Genomic DNA, 25,236 nt, shown 5'->3' with positions numbered 1-25,236 from the left:
AAAAAGTCCAATTAAGATCTGATTTCAGCCAATGTAGCCATTCTCGCCCACATTTAAAACTTCCAGTACCCTTTTTATTTTCATTTCTTTGTATCCCTGAATTTAGGGGTCCAGAACACACGCACTCGGACAGCCTTAGAGTAGCAGAGAGGACCTGAGGAGCTGCCCACTATCAAGCTGTGATAATCTCTGTGCTTCAGTTTCTTGCTCCGTAAATTGGATGAGCTAACACCTGTACAGTGGAGTAAAGCCAGGTCCTTGGTAAGGGCCGAAAAACTGTTTTTGGTAATCTGACCCCAGGATTGGGGTCCTTTCGCTGGCCCTAAATTACTGTGAACTCCTCGTTTTCCTCCTCCTCCCCAGTTTTCCAAGGAATGAGGCTGGGTTTTAAGCTTTCCTGAAATGACTCCATCCCCGTTCCCAGGCCAACTTGATCTGCCTTGATTTGTCGACCTCAGGCGGCGGCGGCCGGGTATCCTGTCCCCGCCCCTCCGTGCTCCAGGCCCCGCCCAGGCAACCCGGCCCCGCCCCTCTGCGCCTCCCGGGCGCCGCCAAAGCCCGGGGCGCGGATCACGCGGGCAGGAGCCGCTCTGGGCATGCTCAGTGGCAGGGCAGGTGGGGCCGCCGCGGGCCGCCGGGTCCGGCCGGGAGCGGAGGGGCGGGGGCAGAGGGGGAAGTGGGCGGGAGCCGCGGGCCAAGTCTTGAGAGTCGCCGGCAGCCGCGGGACGCTGGGCAGGTGGGAACCCCCGTGGTCCGGGCCGCGATGAGCAATGGCATCGGTCAAGGTGGCCGTGAGGGTCCGGCCCATGAATCGCAGGTGAGTAGGAGGGCGGGGCGCAGGCGGCCCCCTGAGGCGTCCCCTCCAAGAGGAAGTTGGTCTCCAACTCCCCTCCAAGGCCAGCCTGGACTTAAGTGTCAAGAGCCGGTCTCCGGCCCACTGGGCCCTGGCTGTGGCCTCTGGGGGCCCGGAGCACTTGAAGGTTTGCTGTTCCTTTCACACTGCCCTGGAGGGGCCCTGGGGGGTAGAGAGTTCACGAGGCCACGGAGGAGATTCCTGTTAACTCTTCCAGGTCCCATTAATTTGAAGAAGTTTGCTTCTTCTCTGTTTAAAAAGCATCAAGGGAACAGTTTCACGAGGGTGTAAATCCATGAGCGTGGTCATGAGGGCACCAGAGCTGTTAGGCGAAGTCCCCCCAGTTATGCCAACTCAGAAGTTCTCTGTTATCAGTGTTACTTTTTTCAACTCTTAAGAAGAAGTGATTTCAGTTCCCTGAACTTGAACCCTAACTTGTAATCAGTAGTTTAGCAGTTCTTAACTTCAGGTTAAAGAGTGGATGGGAAAACTTTAACAAACTTTTGTTTCCTGGAAAAAAAAAAAATCAAGGACACTTAAGTACACGTGTTTGAAATATGCTGATGTTAATTTAACAGCGGGGGGAGGGGGAGTTATAAACACATTTAGAATTTAATCTTGCGTGTTTCTACAAAATAATGCTTTTCAGAATGAATTGACTTTGCGTTCACTGAGGAATAGTTTGCTTCCTTTTCGGTGACTACTTTATAATCAGTTTACAAAGAGGCTTTACAAAAGTTAGCTTTTTAAATTGGTTTAAAGAACTTTAAAGAATGAAGTAGATCTAAATGGGATGTGTCCTTCCTAATTGATAGGAGCAGTTCACACAAGGCCATTTGTTTTTATTGGCTTCTCAATCAAGTTGGACATTTGACTTGCCATATGGCCTTTGCTACTTTCTTTGTATCGACTTTGGAGGTCATTGTTCTGACAGCTGATAGAGGCATCAGAAGATCATAAAATCAAGAGATTGCCGGAGGCTTCTTTGACTTCTGTTTTTCTATTGACAGATAGGGCATCATTATTCTGGTTTATAACTATTGGAGACCAGTGCTTTTGTGATTTTTAAGTTATCTCTAAAGCTTTTTAGGGAAGGAGTTTGACTTTTTTGTAAGTCCTAAGAAAATATGTAGGTTTCTAGGTATATTCAGTCCTACAAGACAAATGGACCTCAGAGTCATTTAGATGTTTTTGAAAGATTCTTTATTTTGGATTTACATGTATATTGAAGTTCCTTTCCTTCTTTGAAATAAAGAAGTTTTGGAGCGCATGCTACGAGATTGTATTGAGTAGCTTTAGAAAGCAGTTATGAAGTGCCGCTTACCAAATCCACGGACATTGTGCTGGGTGCTGTCTGTGGGATAAGGTAAATGAGGTCTGCTGAGTGTGTCTCTGGTGAGGGAGGGACTACAGACTAGTGGGACTCTCATAAAACCCTGGGTGGGTTGGGAGGGATGCTACTGGTGCATGCCTTGACAGTGTAGGCCTGAAGCCCAGGTATGTGGAGAGAAGGCCGGAAACATGTCCAAAAGCCACGTACTTTGGGCAGGTAGATGGATGTGACGATGTCTGTGCTCTCAGCAGAGAACTCTTGTGGTGGCATCAGGATTAGGGCAAGAGGTAAGGAAGCAGTAGTCTGGCCAGGTGGAGATGGGAAGCCTGGAAAGATCCACGGAGACAGTCTGCTGGCAGAACTGACAGGATTTGGCAGCTCATTGGGTGAGAAGGAGGGCAAAGGGGAAGAACACAGAGTCATTAACTGAGGTTTGATGCTCAAGGAGGTAGAAGAGGTTTGGGGAAGGTGGACGGTCAGGTGGGTGCAATCTCTCTTGGGTTTGAAAGTTATAGGAGATGCAGTAAGTGTCAAGTACAAGGACAGCATCTAGCACAGGATGAGTGCTGCCCCAGGTGTTGACCCTGTTTACTATCCGAAGTGTGGGAAGGACATCCATCTCTTTGCTGGTGTTCAGTAGACTAAGAAACATGGGTCTCAGGTGATCTGAGGATTGACATTTGGAAATCTTTTGCACATAGATGACAGTTTAAGAATGTTACAGTGAGGAAGGAATTTCTCAGCAGGAGAAAATCTTACTTTTATGTATAAAGCACAGATATTCAGTAGATTTAAAAAAAAGAAAATGTTTACAGTGAGAAGAAAAGGGATTCAGGGATTGGACACTGGGATTTGCTTCTCTTTAGGATTCCAGGGAGAAGATTGGCTTGCAACTCATGGAGGAGAACCAGCACAGCAAATGGTCATGGCAGGAAAGGAGAAGGGTCTCCCGAAGGAGGTGGTGGTGGTTATTGTCAGATGTTGCCACGATGGTGCTCTGAGGATGCCAGGAAGATGAGGTCCTTGGTCTTGGAGACAAGAGCATTGGTAGCCTTCCAAAGAGCAGTTTCACGGGGAGACAGTGGTCTGCAAGTTGGGAGTGAAATAGAAAGACATATACAATTGGCCAACCAAAAGTACTTGGCCTAACTCATAAGGAAAGACTTCCAAGTTATAGTGGCCGTAAGAAACCATGTTTCACTAGTGAGATTGGTGTATATTAACTGAACGTTGAGTGTTGGTGATGGAGTCATAAAGGATCAAGACCTCTGAGACTTCCATGCTGGGAAAGTTGACAGTAGCTGTCAAGATTTGAGGTTTATAGAACTCTTTGGTTGAGAAATTTCATTTCTAAGATTTTATTTTACGGATTATATTCCTACCTATGAAGAAGTATGTGTAAGGATGTTTCTGCATCATCATTGGAACAACAACAAAAAAATCATAAATGATCTAAATGTACAGTGATGGAGGATTTGTTAAATTGTTGCCTATTCATTTGGTAGAATGCTTTGTAGTACTTAAAAAAGAATGTGTTGATCTTAAAAGAGTTCCAAGATAGGGGATTAAGTGAGAAAAGCAAGATATCCACATACACACCCACTACAGTAGAGTTGTGTGAATGTGTGTGTTAAAAAATATGTACCTAGAGGCACACACACGGCCATACCTGTATAGAGTGATTCATAAGAAGCCTGACAGTGCTAACTCTGGGGAGGAGAGCTGATGAAGAGTCTGTCAGGTGAAGATAGATGGCTTCTTTTTTGTTTTTTCCTTTTACTGTTTGGGTTTTTACTTCGCTCATTGGTGGTGTTATAATTAATAATTGAAAACTTGTGTATGTAATTTTAAAAAGTTATCTAAAAAGTCACTGGCACTGGAGAAAGAATTTTCAGCTGGTGGTCTGGGAGGGTTGAAGGAAGTTGTTATAAATATTTTCCCCCAGTTTGATTGACGTATAATTGACGCATAGCTCTGTGTAAGCGTCAGGTGTAGAGCAGAAGGACTTGACTTGTATATGTTGTGAAGTGATTACCACAATAAGGTTAGTTAACATCCATCATCTCATGTAGTTTTCCAAAAAAAAAAGGAAAAGAAAAAAATGTTTTTTTCCCCTGTGATGAGAACTCTTAGGATTTACTTTCTTAACAGCTTTCGAATATACTATCCAACGGTGTTAACTATAGTCATCAGGTTGTACATGATGACTTATTTATTTTATAGCTGGAAGTTTGTACCCTTTGGCCCCCTTCATCCAATTCCCCCATTCCCTAACCCCTGCCTTGGGTAACCAGAAATCTGATTTCTTTTTCTACGTTATTTTTTTGTTTATTGTTGCTTCTTTTTTTTAAGATTCAACATATAAGGGCGATCTATACAGTATTTGTCTTTCTCTGACTTCTTTCACTTAGCATAATACTCTTAAAGATTCATCCTTGCTGTTGCAAATGGCAGGATTTCCTTTTTCATTGCTGAATAATATTCACATATTCATATATATATTATATATATATATATATATATATGTACATGTTTATATATGTCACGTCTTCTTTATCCATTCATCTTTCGATGGACAGTTAAGTTGTTTCCATGTCTTGGCTATTGTAAATAAGAGTACAGGCGCTGAAGGCAAAGAGGAAGCAACCAGCCCGAAGGAAAGGCCTGGAGTGATAGGTGAGGTTGGCTGTTGCAGCCAGGCTGTTGAAGGATGGGACAGTGTGGTGGGATACTGACTCTGAGCGAGGCGCCTGTGCGGTCACCAGTCCCCCTTGCAAGAAACACCCAGGGCTCGATTAAGGACAAGATGTGATGAATTTGTTTTTCCTACTGTCCCAGAGGAGGAAATTTCTCCCTCTCCCTTTCTCTTGAGTTTTTGTGGCTAGACTAATAATAAAGTTGACCCAAGACTTAACAGGAGAAAAAGAAACAAATTTGTAAGGAAATGACCGGACAAAGAAACTTAGGTTTTGTGTGCCCAATTACTGAAGAGCCTAAACAGAGTTTGGGCTTGGGGTAGTGAATTAAAGAAATAACAAGGCTCCGAATTCCCTGTTTTTCGCTGTAAGGGTGTCCTTCTACCTCCAGATGCAGGGAGTGGGCCCTTCACATGGGAGATTGATTTTCCTGCTTTCAGGGAAACAGAAAGGAGGGTGAGAATGACCCTGTTGGATTGGCCGTTTCTTAAGAAACTTTAATTTAAAACAATTAATATGCCATAGAGGTGCATTTTGGGGTGGCCCATCCTGAGCCTCAACACTACCTTATGGCTTTTGGTTATGTGTCAGAAGTAGTAGTTTCAGATCTGAGAGAGCCATTACGTTCCATCAGGTAACAGCAGCTCGCTTTATTGAGAGTTTGCTCTGGGCAGGAGTTGCAAATAGTTTAATCTTTACAATAATCTTAGCAGGTAGAGGCTATTATTGTATGCCATTTTCCAGATTGAGAAAGATAGTTAGCTTGCCCAGAAGTCAGTTTCTTAGGACAGTCATAGCTATGCTTTTTAAAATGAGTAAAGTGTTAGCAGGAACTTAATTTGTTCATAACTTTCATGGGTAAAAGCTTAATATTTATGCATTGTCTCTACCTTTTTCTTTGTGATTTCTTCCACTAGTCTGATGCCTAGTCTTTTCTTTTTCACTGGTTTCATTCTTACAATCTTATAAGATAGAATTTTTTTTCCCTTGAAGAGAGAGCAAAATAATCATTTGGGAGGTAATTTGTCCATGTCCTGTTGGTTTCAGTTGCTTGTTTTTTCCTGGAAACAATAGATGATTCTTTAGGGCAACCTATCCTCTCCTGTTGATCTGCCAGTGTTAAGATGGTCAGGGTCTGAGGGCAGGTGGCCTGGGTTCCAGTTTTAGCTGTCTTTTAGCAGCTGGATAAATTTGAGCAAGAGACATAATTGTTCTAAGCCTCAATTTTTGCATCTGTAAAATGGTGATGATAATTACACATACCTTATAAGGTCTTTTGTGAGACAAGGTCTTTTTCAAATACTTTTTACTGTGACTCACAATAAGAAACACGTTTAAAATTGAAGCTCTGTAGATATGTAAAAGATTTATGAGGTGTTACATGCAATTCACTTGTATTTTCTATTCCATCCTATTTTATTCTTTTCTGTTTCATTTTAAAAAATTGCTATTTTTAGGTCCACTAAACTGACTTCAAGATCATCTGATGAGTTGCAGCTGGCAGTGTGAAAAACATTGTTGTGAGGTTCAGAAGAGATCATGCACGGGGCCAAAGCTCTCCACACAGTTCCTGGCATATAGCCAGGGCTCTGTAAAGATTTTTTTTTAAATAGATTTCTTTATTTTTTGTTTTTGGCTGTGTTGGGTCTTCGTTGCTGCGTGCCGGCTTTCTCTAGCTGCGGTGAGCGGGGGCTACTCTTCACTGCGGTGCGCGGGCTTCTCATTGCGGTGGCTTCTCTTGTTGTGGAGCAAGGGCGGTAGGCGCGCGAGCCTCAGTCGTTGTGGCACGCAGGCTCAGTAGTTGTGGCTTGCGGGCTCTAGAGCGCCGGCTCAGTAGTTGTGGCGCACGGGCTTAGTTGCTTCGTGGCATGTGGGATCTCCCCGGACCAGGGATTACACCCGTGTCCCCTGCATTGGCAGGCGGATTCTTAACCACTGGGCCACCAGGGAAGCCCCAAGATTGGCTGTTGTTATTACTGTTACTTTTAGAATTTAATGCAGGTACCTTTATTCCATAACACATGTTTCAAAAACGTTTTCGCGCACATAAACAATGTGCCGAGTGCGGGCAGCAGGCCGGACGTTAGCGTTATGATGCGCTTTCTCATCTTGTAAGGCAGGTCTGCCTCAGGCCTTCTGTTCGTGAGGTTCTCAGCTTCTCTTCCCGAGGAGCCTCCCAGGTAGAATTTGCTGTCATGACAATCAAGGTAAAAAGAAAAGGAAAAAACGCCAGTGGTAGTTTGACTGGGGTTGATGTCTTTAGACTCTACCGAAGTTTTCCCATTTGAAGAGCAGGAGTGTTGGGGAAAATAGCTCAGTGGTAGCCTCTTGGGTCTGTGATGACGCCAGCCTCTCGTGTTAAGGGTGGCAGGTGTCTGTTGAGATGGTACCATGCACCAGGCACCGTGCTCATTTCTTCACCTTGGCAACTTCCTTTCCCCCTCACACCAACTCACTGACGGAGGTCTTTTCACCCCCATTTTACAGACGGGAAACTGAGACCCCTCAGATAATAAAGTGCGGCCGAGCCAGCTCCACTCCCCTCCAGAGCCCCTTGCTTGGTGACTTGTTGTCCCCGGGCTCACTGATGACAGAAGCCCTTGGCCTCAGGGGACAGCTAGGCTGGTGGCAGAGGAGAGACACAGGCACACCACACACGCAAATAACACAGAATCTGTGAGGGGATTCTAGAAGCTGGAGGAAGAGGTCTCCGTGGCTTCCCAGGGTCCCTTGGATGAGAGGGTGGGGTTTGAATTGAGTCCCTAAGAAGGGGTGTAACCAGCCAGCATTTAGAGAGCGTCTGTGAAGTGCTTGGCTGATGCCCTTTGGAAGTCAGCACAGTGGCTGCATTCTGCAGATGAGGAGCAAGGGCTCAGAGACCTGAGGTCACACAGCTAGGTCACGGTGGAGTCCGGGTTGGACCTGAAGTCTCTCTGACTCTCATTTCTAAAGCCCCTCCATTGTACAGAAGACTCAGATAAGAGGAGGGTGGGGATGGCTGGCAGGTGGCACCGAGTACAGTTACCCGGGATCTTAGACTAACTGGAGCTTTGTGTAAGGATTAGTGGAGAGGTCGGTGGGCAGGGTGTTGTGAGGACATTTCTTTGTTAAGCTTGGGAGTTCGGGCTTTTATACTCCAGTCCTGTGCTGGCCCTTGGCTGCAGGCAGCTACTTAAGTTAACTGTTAAATAAAATGTAAAATGTAGTTACTTAGTTGCACAAGTCACCTTTCAAATGCTCAGTAGCTGCGTATTGAACAAGGCAGATAGAGAGATCATGTCCATCCTCGTGGAAAGTTCTCCTGGACAGTAAGCCTGAGGTGGGTTTGAATCCCGGCTGTGCACCTTCCTAGCTCTGGGTCTTGGCACTTTACTCAGGTGTTCTGTGCTTCAGTTTCTTCATCTGTAAGATGGAGATCTTCACAACCCCCCTTGTGGGGCTGAGATGATGATTGAATGAAGTAACCCTTGCTAACAGTACTGGGCCCCCGAGTAAGGGCTCTATAAATATTGGCTACTGTTACTGGCACTGGGAGCTGCTGATGGCTTTTCAGAGATACAGCAATGTAGAGAAATAATACCAGCACTCCAGCAACAGTGAACATTTTTTGACTGTTTCCCAAGTGCTGTGCTAAGTGCCTTTTATGCACTATTATCCCACTGACTTTCCTGCCATATTCTGGGGTGCAAGACCCTGAGACCTCAGATGTCCTTTTTTTTTTTTTTTTGCGGTACGCGGGCCTCTCACCGTTGTGGCCTCTCCCGTTGTGGAGCACAGGCTGTGGACGCGCAGGCTCAGCGGCCATGGCTCACGGGCCCAGCCGCTCCGCGGCATGTGGGATCTTCCCGGACTGGGGCACGAACCCGTGTCCCCTGCATCGGCAGGCGGACTCTCAACCACTGCGCCACCAGGGAAGCCCTCAGATGTCCTTTTGAGTGGGCAGCGGCCAGTGCCGGCAGACCATTCAGAGAACTGGAGTATGACCGGTAGGGATGGGATTCTGGACCAGGCTGGCGTTGTAAGTAACAGGAAAGGAGGAGTCAAAGGATGAAACTTACAAACAAACCCTGACAAAACCTTCACGGTATTTTCTGATTGTGAAAATAATGTATGCTTGTAAAAAACGTGTGCTGAAAAGTGTACCAAAGAAATCAAATTGAAAATCGCTCATAAATCCATGGATCCAGAGATCACCCTCCTAAAGTTGTGGTGCATTTAAATCCGGTCTTTTTTTCCTGTTTGTGTAGCAGCATAACGAACGTATAACTATCTTATATCCTGTCTTTTACGTTTGCAAGAGACATTCTGAAGACCCATCAGTAGGACATAGAGAGGCAAAGAGTCAGATGACTGAGCGGCTTGGGGCCCTATTAAGTGGACGAATGACCTTTGCCAAGGTCAGGATGTGGGATGAGCCTGTCGGGGTGGAGGGCCATGGTGGTCAGTTGAGTTGGCTCAGGATGCTGGTGGGGGCTGCAGGCAGTAGGAACTCAGGTGAGTTATCAGCTCTGCAGGTGCATATTTGGAGGTGGGTCACTTGAAGGTGGTAGCGGCTGTGGTGGCAGTGAATGTTGTCTCTGAGGAGGACCATGGTAAAGAAAGAAGGGGTGGGATAGCAGAACTGCACGACCTGGGTTAAGACCGAGCTGTCAGTAGCTGGCCGAGTGACCTAGTCGGGTTGGTTTTACTCCTGGGCTCAGTTTCTTCTTTTGTAAACAGGGCTTCTCTGAGTGTGGTCCAGGGCCAGCTGGGACGCACTGAGCCTATTTTAGGGGGTTTACAAAGTCAGAACTGTTTTCACACCCATAGTAAGATATTTGCTGTTTTTACTCTCATCTCTCACGAGGGTACTGTGGAGTTTTCCAGAAGCTACATGATGTGTGATGATGTTGTGAGTCTGTGTGCTGTGCATTCTGTGTCAAACATTTCTCAGTTTTCATTTCTAATATGGTAACTATAAATGGGTATATCAACATTAATAAAAGCTCTTTAGGCTGTTCAGTTATGTTTAAGAGTTGTAAAAGACTACTGAAGCCACAGCATGTGCAAGCTGCAGCTGTAAAATGATAGTGCATAAGTTGTTGAGGGGATTAGATGGAAGGGTGTATAGAGAGAGGGTGTTTAGCCTACTTCCAGGCATGTAATATCCTTTCAACAAATCAGAGCTGCTGTTATTTTTTATAATCACCTGTTACTGACAACTACACTTAAGCGGACAGGAGTGGAGGGCCAGGCAGTGGAGACAGGAAGGGAGAAAAGCAGGAGAGTGAACGTCCTGGTCATCAAGGGGGAGGAGAGGGGGTCACCAGCATCGGAGGTGCTGCCGGTCGAGGTCCGAGCCCAGCTGGCTGGGGAGGTGATGGGCTCCTGTCTCTGGAGGGAACTGTTTTAGCTGAGGGGTGGGAGGGGATGCTAGCGGGGTTGGGGGCGGGAGCCTGGCGGTGGGGACCTGGAGGTGGCACCTGTCGCTTCCCTTCCAGTTAACAGAGGGATTAAAGGAAGGAGGGAGCTCACCCCTGTTCACCTGTGCAGTTTGGCGCCTGTAATAAAATCTAATCTTCTTTACTGATTGTGTGAGGCGCTTAGACCCCAGCCCTCACCTGGGCATCGCAAACCTGGGCCTGGCAGAGAAGTTTGTGTGTGTGTGTGTGTGTGTGTGTGTGTGTTTTTGTTTTAAAGAAGAGGAAAAGAAAACAGGGAGTTAGGAGGTTGGGGAAAGAAGGCTATATGGGCAGGGCAGGGAAGTAGGGGTGGCTAGAGAGCGTGCAGTGGTTTCTGGGACCAGGAGGAGCGGGTAGCCGTGGGCCACAGGGGAGATTCCCCGGGGAGCGCTGTGCTGGCGCTGACCCTGATTCATGGAGTTTGGAGCATGTGGAGGATTTTTCCTTTCTTTTAGGTGGACTTGACAAGTAAGATGAAACAGGTGATGATGCTTTTTTCATACACAAAATTTAAAAAGATCAGTGTGCGTAGTGCACTTACATAGGTGTGTACCAGAAGTTTGAAAAATGTTCTTCAGTGACTTAGAGTATTTAGTAAGTATAATTCGATATTAAACTTCTGCTGCTTTATTTTATTCATGGCATTTGTGTGTGAGAGAGAGACGGAGTGTGTGTCTGTGTGTGTGTGTGTGTGTGTGTGTGTGTGTGTGTGTCAGAGGTTATTTAGAAATGTCCAGTTGTGCAGTACATAGATAGCACTCTGGTCTGAGCTGATCTAGCCTACACATTCTCATTTCATGATCACCTGCCTAAATTATTTCAGTAGCTTTTTCCATTTGTGTGGGTCCTGGAACTGGGATGCAGGCCTGCTGAGGCCCGTTTTATGAAAGGAAATCCATTGCGGTTAGACGTACACGGCCTGGGGGAGGTGCGACAGTGCCCCCCACGCCCAGCCCCTTCCCCAGGGCCGAGCCTCTGGCTGATTTCCGCAGCCTGGACTGTCTTCTGTCCCGCTGCACTTACGGAGACCGGCATGGAGAAATCCTTCATGGGAAGGTTGTCATTGTTCCCTTGGGTTCGGCCCAGCGACTCACATCAGGCACGGCTGCCGGCGGGGCCTGGAGCTGTGCTTCACTCTCACCCACTCTGGGCTGAGCATGTGTGTCTCCTGCTCTGTCCATTTCCAGGTGTATTCATTATTCATTGTTGCTGCCCAGTGGAGGGGAAATAACTGTTTCTGTGGTCAGCAATCTACTCATAGACACTTGGAGCAAATTTCAATGGGATGTGTAGAATTTAAAGTCAGCTGAGAAAGTGCTTTCACCGTAATGGTGTTGACAAGTAATTTCTTTTTGTTTGCTGTACGCGGGCCTCTCACTGTTGTGGCCTCTCCCGTTGCGGAGCACAGGCTCCGGACGCGCAGGCTCAGCGGCCATGGCTCACGGGCCCAGCCGCTCCGCGGCATGTGGGATCTTCCCGGACCGGGGCACGAACCCGCGTCCCCTGCATCGGCAGGCGGACTCTCAACCACCGTGCCACCAGGGAAGCCCCCACAAGTAATTTTTGTCCCCAGTGACTATTTCTAGCCACTCACTCACTTATTAGGAATTCTGTTAAATCTTATGCCATCATTATCTAATTTAATTCTTTTTATTTATTTTTTTATTTTTTGCAGTACGCGGGCCTCTCACTGTTGTGGCCTCTCCCGTTGCGGAGCACAGGCTCCGGACGCGCAGGCTCAGCGGCCATGGCTCACGGGCCCAGCCGCTCCGCGGCACGTGGGATCCTCCCGGACCGGGGCACGAACCCGCGTCCCCTGCATCGGCAGGCGGACTCTCAACCACTGCACCACCAGGGAAGCCCCCTGATTTAATTCTTGACAACAATCCCACAGGGGTGAATATTTTTAGCTCCATTTTATAGATGAAGAAACTGGGGATCAGAGAAAGATCAGGTCCCGGCTCACATGTCACTTCTTCTGAGAAGCCTTTATCACATTGCATTGGTCTTCTGGCTTCACGACATTTACCATTATTGAGTTTGTGTGCACACGCACGTGCACACGTGCATGGGCATGTGTATGCATGTGAAAGGATTTTTGTTTTCTTGTTTCTTGTCTCTCTGCTTCTCACACATAAACTCCATGAGAGCTGGTAACCTTGTTGGGTTTGTCTGTGGCTGTTTCCCTAGGGCCTAGAACTGTGCCTGGCACAGATAGGTACTCAGAAGATATTTGCTGCATCAATAGCTGTTATGTCCTCCCCAATCTTTCAGTATGTGGATGCTTATAAGGAATCCGGGATCCGAAGCCCAGCATCTGTGGGGTGCCTCACGTTGCTCCCGTGAGCAGAAGGGAATTTTGATGATCCTCCTGTTGGGTATTAGGCTGGGGAGGTAGAAGAGAGCTGAGGAAGAGCCTGGGTAAAGGACAGCTTCAGGCTTTCCCTGTGTATTAAGTTAATCATACACAAATTACACATCAAATACGTGTTATGTTTCTCTCTTAAGGTTAGAGGATTGGAGGTGAAACACTATGTTTCAATGATACATAGTTTATGGGATAGAACACTCTTGTTCCTTTAGAAAAGGATTTTTTTTTAACTTGAAATAATTATACAGTAAAGTTCCCACGTATGCTTCACTCAGCTCCCCCTAACCTCAGCGTCTTACGTGACCACGGTGCAGTTGTCAGGACCAAGGCGTCAGCGTGGTGCGGCCCTGGTAACTGGACATGGTTTTCCTGAGAACGTCCTTCTTCTGTCCTGGGATCCCACACTGGATATAGTTGCCATGTCTGCTTCATCTCTTCTGGTCAGTGACAGTTTCTAAGTCTCAGAAGAGTGCCAGTCAATTATTCTGTAGAATGTCCCTCAGTTTGGGTTCCTCCCACGGTTTGTCATGATTAAACTGAAGTTATGCAGTTTTGGCAAGAAAGCCACGTAAGTGTCCTTCATTTCCTATCATGGGGGGGTCACGAGGCCAGTATGTCTTGTTACTGGTGATGTCCACCTCAGTCCCTTGGTCAAGGTGGTGTCTGCTGGGTTTCTCCACTGTATTGTTATATTTTTTCCTCTTTGTAATTAATACATATCTGAGGGAAATACGTTGCAGGAAAAGTTTTTGACTTCAGTTTGCAACAGTATTTATTTTTTGCCCGTGGGAACACATTTCAGATTTTCTAATAAAAGTTATTGTGAATATAAGATTCATTTAAAACATTTTTTTCCCCCTCTGACTTAGTGAAAAAGGATTAATCACATTTAAAATGAAGGACATTTGTACTTTGGAAGGTTGATGACGATTGTACAGGACTATGCATTTAAAACATCTGCAGTAAGACCTTTATCAGCCCAATGCATGCTGATGTTTCTACTCTCTACTCTTTCATTAAAAAAAAAAAAAGATGGTCTTTATCCACTAAACTGAACTTATGATCGGCAGTTTGAAAACACTAGTGTAGTGAATCTATTATTCAGAGCAGAACTTGGTAAAATGTGATTTTTCTACATGAGGGAACATTGAAATTAGGATGCTGTTAGAAAGTCAGTCCTCTTTCCTCTTGGAAGCTGGGGGTGAAGGGTGGGGCTTATGATCCCAAGAGGATAAATAAAGCTTAGAATGAGAATTTTCATCTTCAAAGAGTCTAGGATTCTGAGTCCACCATGGGATACCCAGTGTCAGGAGCTTGCTTTCTTAAGCTCTCGTGGCTTCATGGTCTTATGGTCTCTTGCCTGAGTGCACCTACTGATTTTTATTTTCAGGCTTTATTAAACAGAGTCTAAGCCATCACAGTGACTCAGCTTGGGGCACAGGTAAACCACTTTGTGAGTTCCCTCTAAGTGGAACTTCCAAGTTCCCCAGGGAGCTTTCCAGAAAAACTGATTCAAGGTGATGGAGACTAGCTCGGAAGTGAAACAAGTTGCAGAGATAAAGCTTTCAAAAATATTGGGTTTTGGTCTGTTGGCTTTCTTTTCGTAAAGTTAGTGTTGTTACAGGAGCTATCTCTGCTTGATCAGATAGAAGGGCAACTGACTGTGAGAAAAATGTCAGGAGTCCTGGGCCGGTGCTCATATATGATGATCCAATTGAGATGTTTTTCTTCTTCTTAAAAAAATTTTCATCTTGAAATACGTACAAAAAGTTGCAGAAATAGTGCAGAGTTCTCAGGTAGCTTTCACCTTATACAGCTGTAGTATAATTAAACACCAGGCGAGTCACATTGATACAGTGTTATCCACTGATCTGATTCATCCAGATTTCCCAAGTTGCCCGATAGTGTCTTTTTCTCTGGTCCAAGCTTCAGTCCAAGATGACACAAGGCATTTAGCTGTCTTGTAAAATATCTCCTTTTTAATTTAGCTTTTCTTGTTCCTAGGGTCAACTTTGACTCTACTGATATATTAAGGATGAGAATAGGTAACTGCCCCGCCCACCACCCCAGTACCCCTGTTCACTCAAAGGATTGAGGAATTTTGCCTCCTGGTGTCCTTGGTTGTTTGAGCTGTCAGCACCTTGGTTGGATTAATTGTTCCATATGTCCATGCAAAGGACAGGTGGGGACCTTTAATCCTTGATGGGGCTTTTCCCCAAGAGAACCTTATTTCCAGTGTTAACTTAGCCTGTAGATTCTACTAACAAACAGCTTTCAGATTTTCTGTTCTTTCTAATGAGTAATAAATGAATTAAAGGACCAGTGGAAGGAATTTATTCTTTCTTTCCTGGAACATAAGTGCTCTGAAACTGATCTGATTGTCTCTAATTTGATCTTGGCTGGAATTCCTCTCTCTTTTGATTTTAAAAAGTCAGAGGATTTTGTGGTTGTTTCTGCTTTTACCGTCTTTTCCCCTCTTCCTTTTATTCTACTCTGACTTGAGAGACAGCTATTGATAATCAGTCCTGGATAAATCCGATTTATTTTCTCTATCATCTTTCTTTAGCCTTTGGACCGTGCTTTTAGTTATTGATTTGCCATTTCTTATTCATTCATACCCTCATTCAGCAGACAGTAAGTGCTCTCTGTGTAAGAGAAACTGCTTTTTTGTGTGTGTGAGCTTTTCCTTGGAGGGCATACCTTTGGACTGTGGCTGGATTAAATTAGCAAGACAGAGCTTGCACTGCCCCATAATCCCAAACTTTCACACAGTGCTCAGTGAAGGTGCGAGAGAGGCATGGGTGTTGAAGGGTAGGTAAATCAGATGGTCCCAGGGTTGCATCCTGGCATTGCCACGAACTACCTACATGGTGTTCTAAAGGATACTTTAGTCTTCTGGTCTCTTCTTTCCTCATCTGTATAATGGGGACAATATTACCTTATTTGTAAGGTTCTTTGAATGGCTTAAGGAATTAATGGCTGTGAAGTGCTTGTACAGAGTAGGCACAGTCAGTGGTAACTTATAATTTTCTGTTGTACCTCTTCGGATTTCCCATGAATATTGTGACGATGGAGCAGAATCTTACATAACTCAGCAATGAGTGGACTTTGTCCACTCGTCACCAAGTATTAGGTTCTCTATGTAGATAATAAAGTACAGTATGTGTTTGGAGAAAGGAAAATCAACGTGAGCTCAAATCTACAGGTAGACGTTATGGCAGAAATGGAGCTTTGAGGTCTGCCTAGGCTTCGCATGGTGACGAGCAGGTGTTTTTCTGGTGACCTTGGCATCTGTCTGGCCATTGAGCTTTTATTGGGCTTTTTTCTTTGGTCAGAGATGAGCAAGGGCATGATCCCTACTTTCCAGTAGCTCATGATCTAGTGGGAGCAGTAGCCACAAGGAGAATGTCCCCTGTCCTGTGGGTGACGATGGGTGTTCAGGGCACAGTGGTGTGTGGCTGTAGAGGTGTTGAGTGTAGCTCCTTCTCAGGGCTGGGAGGAGTATCCTGGAGGATTCTGTGTCTGAGGGCAGGACTCTGTACAGTGAGCTGGCCAGGCAGACAAGGTGGGCAATGGCATTTTAAGCAGAAAGTGTCCAGAGGCCCTAAACTGTGGAGTGAGATTGGGGAGCTGCAGTGTTGAGACACTGCTGACATTTCAGCTGGCTGGTGAGCACAGGGGCGGAGAGGTGAGAGGTCCAGAGTCTGGAGGTTGTGCTGTCCGGGCGTTATTATTGTTTCTTCCTTTCCACTGCTCTAAAATGATTTCACTTAAAGCTGATTCTGTAGATAAAGGGAACCATTTTACAAATGGGTGTAACATGATGAGATTTGTGTGTTAGAAAGCCAGGGAGTGAGACTGACAGCTGCCAGGCTGATCTGGGGGGCCATCAGGTGTGACTGAATGTAGAGGGGTGGGAACTAGTGCATTGCAGTTGGAGTGGACCCCCTTTCCCGCCCACCTGCTCTGCCACCAGCCACCCACCCATCCATCCATCCATCCATCCATCCATCCATCCATCCACCCACCCACCCACCCAGCCACCCACCCACCCACCCACCCATCCATCCATCCACCAACCCATCCACCCACCTATCCATCCTTCCACCCATACATTCCACCCCCCCACCCCATCTACCCAGTCACTCATCTCCTTACCCAGCCATCCACCTGCCACCCAGCCAACCAGCTGGGGAATCTGTTTCTTTCCCTTCTTAACCAGGAAAGAGTGAACTGACCCCTGGGCACCTCTTTTTTCCATCCTTTGTCCATACCAGACTACAAAGTAGACGTCAGTATATTGATAGAGGTTTCATCTCCCCATCATTGATGGATTGATTAATTCATAAAGTATTTAAACTCTGCTGGGTGTATTCCAGGCCCTGTGCTAGACCAGCAGTTCTCAAAGTTTTGCGGATCCCTTAAGAATTGTTGAGGACCCCAAAGAGCTTTTGTTTGTGTGGGTTATATTGATATCTTTACCACATTAGAAATTAAAACAGACTTTTTTAGAACAAGAATACACAAGCACCCAGTGCCTCAGCCATCGGAATGACCTGTCATCACACACCTTGTAGCCTCTGGAAAACTTCACTGGGCAGTCGTGAGTGAGAGTGAAGAGGCAAATAATAATGTCCTGGTGCCATTATGAAAAGAGTTTTGATCTTGCAGAGCCCCCCACACCATGAAAGCCGCTGGGCTGCATATTGGGGATACGGTGGGCCACCAGCCTGGCACAGACGTGCCTCTGTGGGACCAGGTCCTGTGGTGCGTGTGGAAGCCCATGTTGGGGTCTCACTGAGACTTGGGGTGTTGGGGGAAGGCCCTCGGAGGGAGAGATGGCTCAGTTGGGCCTGCAGTGGGCATCGGCCACGGAGGACAGGTGTAGCGGGTGGAGGGAACAGCACGTGGAGGTCCAGAGACCTCACGTGAGGCCCGAGAGCAGTTCCTGGTGGCTGTATGTTAATGTTGCATTTGCTAGAATGAGACCAGCAGTTTGCTTTCTCTGTGTGGCTTCAGCGTGATGTGATTTTATCCACTCATTTAACCTCAGAGGCAGACACAGCTGTTCTCAAGTCCCTTCCCTGTGTGACTTGTGGGAAGCCCGGGGCCGGGTCTGTGCACTCCTGTTGGAGAGCCTCCTATTTCAGATGCTGAACCGGGTTTGTCAAGCTTTGAAAATGCCAACAGCAGAGCCACGGAACGTGAGGGGCTCAGAGGCAGCGTTGAAGTGTGCAGCAGAGCGGAGGCCGAATGAAAAAGCCTGATTAATCATCAGAGAACAGGAAGGCGACCCTTGAGAGCTGAGGCCTCGAGTGAAACAGAAGCAGAGCTGCCCTCTGATGTCATCCCGTTATCAGTGAGACTCCTTACGAAGGGCTGGCTTTCGCCCCCTCCTCCCCTCTGCCTTTGAAATGACGTCCAAACTAGAGGTGTGGGTCTTGGCCAGGTGCAACCTGAGACCTCCTCTGCCCAGTGTGGCTGTCGTAGGAGGGGCCTGCTTTATTGTGCGTGGACTCCCTGCTCAGCCAGCCACAGAGATGAGGCCAGACCTGTTTTGCTCTCTGTCTCTGTTTTATTGCAAAAAGCCTGGGAGTATCAGCGGGCTTTCTTACCTCAGGCCCTTCTGGCTTGATGATTAGGTGATGGCTCTTATTTCTGCCTGTAAATTGTGGTAGAGTATTCAGTTTCAAGGCATCTGGGATGAGTTCTCGAATTAAGAACGTTAGAATGCTACACGGGCATTACAGCTCCGGGAAAGGGCAGCTCCATTCTTCCAAAGGTGTCTTGAGTTCACGCAGGGGTGAAGATACTGTCGAGGAGCCGTGAGAATTGAGGGTGCAGCCCACACTGGAAAGACAGAAGGAAATGAGAGAGAAAGCCCCTTGCTGGTGGTTTCTTTAAGAAATCCTCAATACCTGAACAAATCAAACCTGTTTGCTCCTGGCCGGGTGAAATCATATGTTGTTAAAAGTCAGCTTGATTAGCTTCGAGGCCTCTGCCAGCATTTCCATGGCTCTGTTCCCTGTCCAGGCACCATGGGTTGGGGGAGGTAATGAAATCCAGCACAAAGTGCATGAAGTTTGAGAAACCACGATCAGATCCTTTAAATTTGCCGCCAGTTCGTAATTTTTTTTTTTTTTTTTTTTTTTTTTTGCGGTACGTGGGCCTCTCACTGTTGTGGCCTCTCTCGTTGTGGAGCACAGGCTCCGGATGCGCAGGCTGAGCGGCCGTGGCTCACGGGCCCAGCCGCTCCGCGGCATGTGGGATCTTCCCGGACCGGGGCACGAACCCGTGTCCCCTGCATCGGCAGGTGGACTCTCAACCATTGCGCCACCAGGGAAGCCCGCCAGTTCGTAATTTATAAAAAGGATTTTGCTGTTAGAGGCACAGTCCCTTCTGTGAAGTCTCTGGGTTTCCTGGGTGGGTGGGGAGGTGGGAGGCTGAGGGTATCTTGGCTCCCAGGTTTGGGGAGCCAGGCGAGGAGCGGGCTGGCCGGACCCTGCGGGGAGCAGGCCCTGCTCTCCTGTGCATGCTTCCAGAGAAGTCGGAAACCCAGATTTGTATGTAAAGCCTTCTGATTTTAAAAATACAATGAATTAAAGATGTATTTATTTTTATTATTTTTTATGAAGTATAGTTGATTTACAATGTTGTGTTAGTTTCAGGTGTACAGCAAAGTGATTCCGTTATATATGTAGATAGATATTCTTTTTCAGATTCTTTCCATTATAGGTTATTACACGATATCAAATATAGTTCCCTGTGCTGTACAGTAAGTCCTTGTTGTTTACCTGTTTTTTTTTTTTTTTTTTTTTTTTTTTTGCGGTACGCGGGCCTCTCACTGCTGTGGCCTCTCCCGTTGCGGAGCACAGGCTCCGGACACACAGGCTCCGCGGCCATGGCTCGCGGGCCCAGCCGCTCCGCGGCATGTGGGATCTTCCGGGATCGGGGCACGAACCCGTGTCCCCTGCATCGGCAGGCGGACTCTCAACCACTGCGCCACCAGGGAAGCCCTGTTTACCTGTTTTATGTATGGTAGTGTGTGTCTGTTAATCCCAGACTCCTAATTTATCCCTCCCCCGGTAGGTGGTTTAGAACATGGCGTGTACCAGTCCTCACCGTGGGATGCCATTGTAAAACTTCCGGTTTATAATGGAGGTTTAAAAATCCTCCCCCTTTCCTTGTTTCGTTTAAGACTGTTGTTCACTTTACACATTTCCCCTTCCCAGCGCCCTGCAGTGTCAGCACTGTCCGTTTTTGTTTGGGGAGGTGTCATCTTTGAGTGTCCTTTGCTCGCCCCACTGTTGTGCCACAAGCATCTGCGAATTTCACTGAGTGCTTAGAGATACTGGTCCTCTCCTGGTTGCCACGTAGGTCAGAAAAGAGGGGACGTGGGGGCAGACGCCCCTGGGAGATGCGGCTCGGCAGGGAGCTTCTGTGGGCTCTGCCGGGGGCACTGAGTAAGGACAGCGTCTGTGCCTGCGAGGCTTAGTTGTCCGCCACGGACGTGGGGTCTGCCCTCTGAACCTGGCAACCCCTCGGAGGCAGGTTTGGGGATGGGTGGACAGGCCTAGTGGTCCTCAAAGGGTTCGTCGGTTACAGATCCAGAACCTCAGCCTGGCTCTTCGGACCCGAACCTCAGCTGTAGCTCTGAGCACGCTGCCTGCCCACGCGGGGGGCGTTTTCTCCTTTGCCTGGGGTTTTGGTGGCCTGCTTGGTCTGTTTCCCTCTCTCTCACCTGGTTTCTCGCAGGTCCAGGTTATGGCTTGTTTTCCTCTTCAGGCTTTGGTGGTGATATCTGAGTATGGGTGAGCCCCAGCTGGTCCCTCTGAAACATTCAGCAGAAGGTTGGGACACGGGCCTCCGTTTCAAGCTGAGGCTTACCACCCCGGAGAGTCGGATTTAATGAATATGGGGTGCAGCTGGGCATCAGCGGCTCGAGAGCCCTGGGGCGGGAGGCCTTGCTGGGAGGTGATTAACTACATGTGCTCCAGGGACCGGACGCCCCCGGTAAGGTCAGCCTGCTCTTCTGTTGATGCCCTGATGTCTTGCAGGTGAAGCTTTCTGGCGCCCTGCGTCCTCTCCCCCAGTATAAAAACGTGGGTGTTGTTGAGGTAACGATTGGGCCTCTTTTCTGGGCCGACTTTGTTTCACTTACGATGCCAACTGAAGCCCCGTCTCCTCGGTCCCGCCTCCCTGCCACTCACCCCACCCCCAAGCTGGCTTTGCTTTTACAGCCTGTTTGCTCTCACCCACGGCGGGTGATCGTGGGCTGTTGTAGGGCAAGAACTGTGATCATGTATCTCTGCATCCCCAGAGCGCCGCGTAAAGGGGACACGTGTGTGTTTGTCCACTGACCTAGTCCTGCCTCTGGCCGCTGTTGCTCCCGTTAATTTAATATATGAATGAGCATTGCCCGCTTGCCGAGGGGGACAGGGAGGGAGCTGCTGGCCACGGTGCGGGAAGGACAGCGTGTGTCACGTCTTCAGGTCAGACAGTCAGTGTGGATTAAGTCAGAATAACTAGACCTAATTCACAGGTATTTAAACATAAGTGAAAGAATTTTGGTGTTTCCGATATTCTTGTCTTTTTTATGAACTGTGGCCTCTGGATTGTGTGGATGAAGATAAGCATTTTATAAACAAAATTTATGAAGATCAGCTATATGGTGGTTCCTCATTTTTGTGAGATCTGGCTAGAAAATTTGGCAAAATATATTTTCTGGATTTCCTCCATTTCCATCTCTTTTGGGAAAGGAATGCAAAGGTTTTGTTAAAATGAATCGTCCCACCAGAATGTAAGTTCCCAGAGGGCAGGAGAGGCACAGTGAACGTGTGTTGAATGAATGGATGGATCTTGGATTTGTGGTAGAAATGAAAGAGCACACTGGTGGTCTGCTGGTGCCTGGCCTTGTGGGGCCTGCTTCCCTGTGTCACATCTTCCAGCAAAAGTTATATGCAAGGGAAGCTCAGTACTTTTACAGGTGAGGAGGAAACAAAGGCGCAGCAAAGTTAAATGAAGCGCGGAAGTCACAGAGCTACTAAGAATCAGGATTTGCACCCAGCTCCCCGAAGCCTAATGCGCCCCCCACAATGATTAACCCACTCTGCTGGGCAATACCAGATGCAGGGCTTGGTGGAAATGCTACTCGAGACCAAGATTGCATCTTATTCCACTCTGACTCCAAGTGAAGTCTTCTAGAGAAAAAGTCCTGCAATTTAGTATTTCATAGCACACCTTTCTATCTGGTATACTTAGCTGGCGATGTTGTAAAAGGAATCAGTCTTCTCTTTACAGGCCACCTATTGTATTTTTTTTTTTTGCTTTTCAAAAGTTGCCACTGAGAACATTTTTCTAAAATAGAGATAAATCTGGAAGGAGCATCGTAGTGATGGTGTGGGTAAAGAATAGAGAGAACTTTGTATTTCATGGGCATTCAATAGTTGATTTAATGTCTGAACACAGGAAAACAAAAGAAGTATTAATAGATGTTCTTATGTTCTCAATATTCTATTACACCACCTCTTTTAAACATCCACTTTTTGTTTATGAATATGTTGCTTGTGTGTTTGGAGAAGCACATTGAAGAAGTTTGGCCACGTGCACATCCTTGTTTTTCCTCTTTCCTGTGACTCAAAAGAGACAGAAGGTCCCCGTGCCTTGGTCTTGGAGTCAGAGTCACAGCTGTGGGTCTGCGGGGAGAGTGAGCTTCGTGTCTGCCTTTGGAGTTAACATCTGCCAAGTGAACCGGTACTTATGGGACAAAACTCATCTGCATTTAAAAATTGAAAACATGTAGTAAACTTGGAAGCATTTCCTTCACTTTAGTGCTTGAGTTTAAGAAAACTGTCTTGTTTTCAGCTCATGTGTTTCATTCTTTCCTTTGCTTACTCATTCATTCGTTCATTTATTCATCCAAGTGCTTGCTGTACGTAAAGACAGTGTACATACTGTGGGATGTGTCAAAAGCAGGGCATTATCTCTGCCTTCAGGAAGCATCCAGACTGGTGGGGAAGACAAAATGTAGTGGCCCAGCGGTAAATGGGTAGAAAGTGGAAACTGCTGTGGTGAGTGATGGGCCATCACACAGAAGATATTGGCTGGGGCTTGTTCTGGGAGGGCCTCCTGGAGGAGGAGACATCTGTAAGTGTTTTGAAGGATAAGTGAGATGGAGGAGAAAAGTACCTTCCAGGCAGAGGGACCAGCGGGGGGGATCTTTGTGTGTCCTCGCAGAAGGCCTAGTTTGGAATGTGGCAGGGAGCTTGGGTGACACGTGTATGTGGAGCTGAGGCTGGATGGGCTTCTTGCGCTCCCCCATCCGGCGCCTGGTGCAGTTGGTGACTTGCACCTGTTTAGACTAGTCTTAAACGTGCTGACCTAGCCCACTGGGATCCCGTGCTCCTACCTTCAGGAGGACGTAGCTGAAATCAGGTCAGGGGTGCTAGCGTGCCCTCGGTGGTTCTCTGTGGCTTAATTCCTCCAGCCTTTCCCAGCGCTGACTATAGGAGCAACTTTGAGCCGGTCACTTAACCTCCAGGACCCCGGTTTCTCTCTGGCTGAGACCAGGTGGTGGGGTCTCCTGAGCCCACTTCTTGTCACCGCCATTTCCCTGAGCCTCCTCTCGCCTTCAGCATCTGGGCCCCAGGTACTCCCCCTGCAGCGTGTCCAAAATTCCCTGTGAAAGTGTCATTGTCATCTTCAGTCTCGAGCAAAATTTAGTCCTTCATGGTTTGGGGCTTGAGTTTTGTAATGTATGAAATTCTTGAGCTATCTTCCAGCTTTTCCTAACTGGGACCAGGGTTCCATGACAGAATTAAGTGCAGTGCCTGGAGTAAGGCATTCATTATATGCCATGAATTAACTTTGCTCCTGTGCTTCTAGAACACTACTAGTTATGTGCCTTCTTTAGGGGAATTGGGAAAATAGTTACTCGGTGTATGCACATATTATTTTCCCTTCCCTTCTTTTTTTTTTGTTTTTTTTTGTTTGCGGTACGCGGGCCTCTCACTGTTGTGGCCTCTCCCGTTGCGGAGCACAGGCTCCGGACGCGCAGGCTCAGCGGCCATGGCTCACGGGCCCAGCCGCTCCACGGCACGTGGGATCTTCCCAGACCGGGGCACGAACCCGTGTCCCCTGCATCGGCAGGTGGACTCTCAACCACTGCGCCACCAGGGAAGCCCCCTTCTTTCTTTTTTACTGCAAATTGAATCAGAAGTTTTCATGCTCTTTTGCTACCTGCTCTCTCTCCCTTGGTGGTGTAGACTTCAGAAGAGAGGCCCCAGCTGGACCCAGCAGAAGGCACAGCCCTGCGCTGGATTTTTGTTCTGGAACTGGGGATTCAGAGGAAGGGACGAGACCCCTGAGCAAAGCGCGTCTCAGAAGGAGCTGAGAGGCAGTTAGGCTTCCACACTCTTTAGAATCCCAGCTTCTCAGAGTTGAGGAGGGCGTCACTGGGCAGCGAGGGTAGCAGCTCCCACACTGGCGTGGTCGTCGGTGTCTCCTAGGAGGTCAAATGCAGGTGTCTGGTCCCCATCCTGGAGATTCTCTTTTGGGAGGTCTGGGTTGGGCTCTTCAGATTATTCTGTTACTCGGCAGGGCTTGGGAACCCAGATCTGGCCGAGTTGTCTTTTGGAAGCGTCTCTGCTCTCATCCCTGGTCCAGCATCGCCCATGTGGCCTGTATTAGCCTCCTGACTGGTCTCCTTGCCCTACTCTCCCCCCTCCAGAGTCTGAGCAGCAGCTGGAGGGATCATTTAAAAATATAGAAGCATTTTGCCACCCCCGTGCACACAGCCTCCCGTGTCTGTGGCTTCCTGTCGCATCTCAGTCCCTGCGAGGCCTGGCATCGTTTGGCCCTTGCCCCCTTTCTGCTCTCGTCTTGCTTCCCCGCTCTCCCTCCTGCAGGCCCGCTGGCCTTCTTGCTCTTCCCCCAGGCCTCTGGCTGGCTCCTGCCCCAGGGCCTCTGCCCTTCCCAGATCTTTGCCTCGCTCCGGTTGGCCCTTGGCTCACACGCCACCCCCTTGGAGAGGTGTTCTCCGACGACTTGCCTCTGCCCCCAGTCCTAGCCCTTGACACCCTTTCATTTCTTCCCAGCGCTTACCAGTATATAAAATGGTATTGTATTTATTTTTTTCTAACCCCCTCACTAAAATGAAGACTCTAGACAGTACTCTGTCTGTGTTGTTTACTGCTTTATCCCTGTGCAGAGAGAGTGCTGTTTGGCGTTTGACGGTTTCACTAATATTCGTGGACTGAAGGAATACATCAGTCTCCCCCTCCGGCGTCCTGGATAGGGATCAGTCGGCCTCGGGCTAAACCTCCTCGGTGATGATTCTGCGCATCTCAGGGCAGCTCAGTTTGTATTGAGACGCTTCTGATTGTTGGGCTGTCCTTCCGTCAGCGGAAAACTGAAAGCAGGTGTCTGCCTTCTTTCTGGCCTGGGAGCCCAGCTCCTCGCTCCCTGCTGGAGAGTTGGGGATGGTTGAAGCTGCTGCTCGTCAGCACCCTCTGCAGCATCGATTTAAGGGGACTCGGGGTGGC

General features: G+C 47.8%; 1 protein-coding gene across 1 annotated transcript in view; it reads left to right on the top strand.

The window, feature by feature from the left end:
• Positions 1–679: 679 nt before the first annotated feature.
• Positions 680–25,236, top strand: part of LOC308628709 (kinesin-like protein KIF16B) — a 295,568-nt gene continuing 271,011 nt past the window's right edge. The window contains exon 1 of the mRNA XM_081255964.1: positions 680–817. Within this exon, the coding sequence (XP_081112090.1) occupies positions 771–817 (47 nt within the window). The 5' untranslated portion in view covers positions 680–770. The remainder of the gene's footprint in view (positions 818–25,236) is intronic.

The sequence above is a fragment of the Mesoplodon bidens genome (genome assembly GCF_964165515.1).
Source record: "Mesoplodon bidens genome assembly, chromosome: 15".
Lineage (NCBI taxonomy): Eukaryota > Metazoa > Chordata > Mammalia > Artiodactyla > Ziphiidae > Mesoplodon > Mesoplodon bidens.
This window is presented reverse-complemented; position numbering and strand designations above follow the sequence as displayed.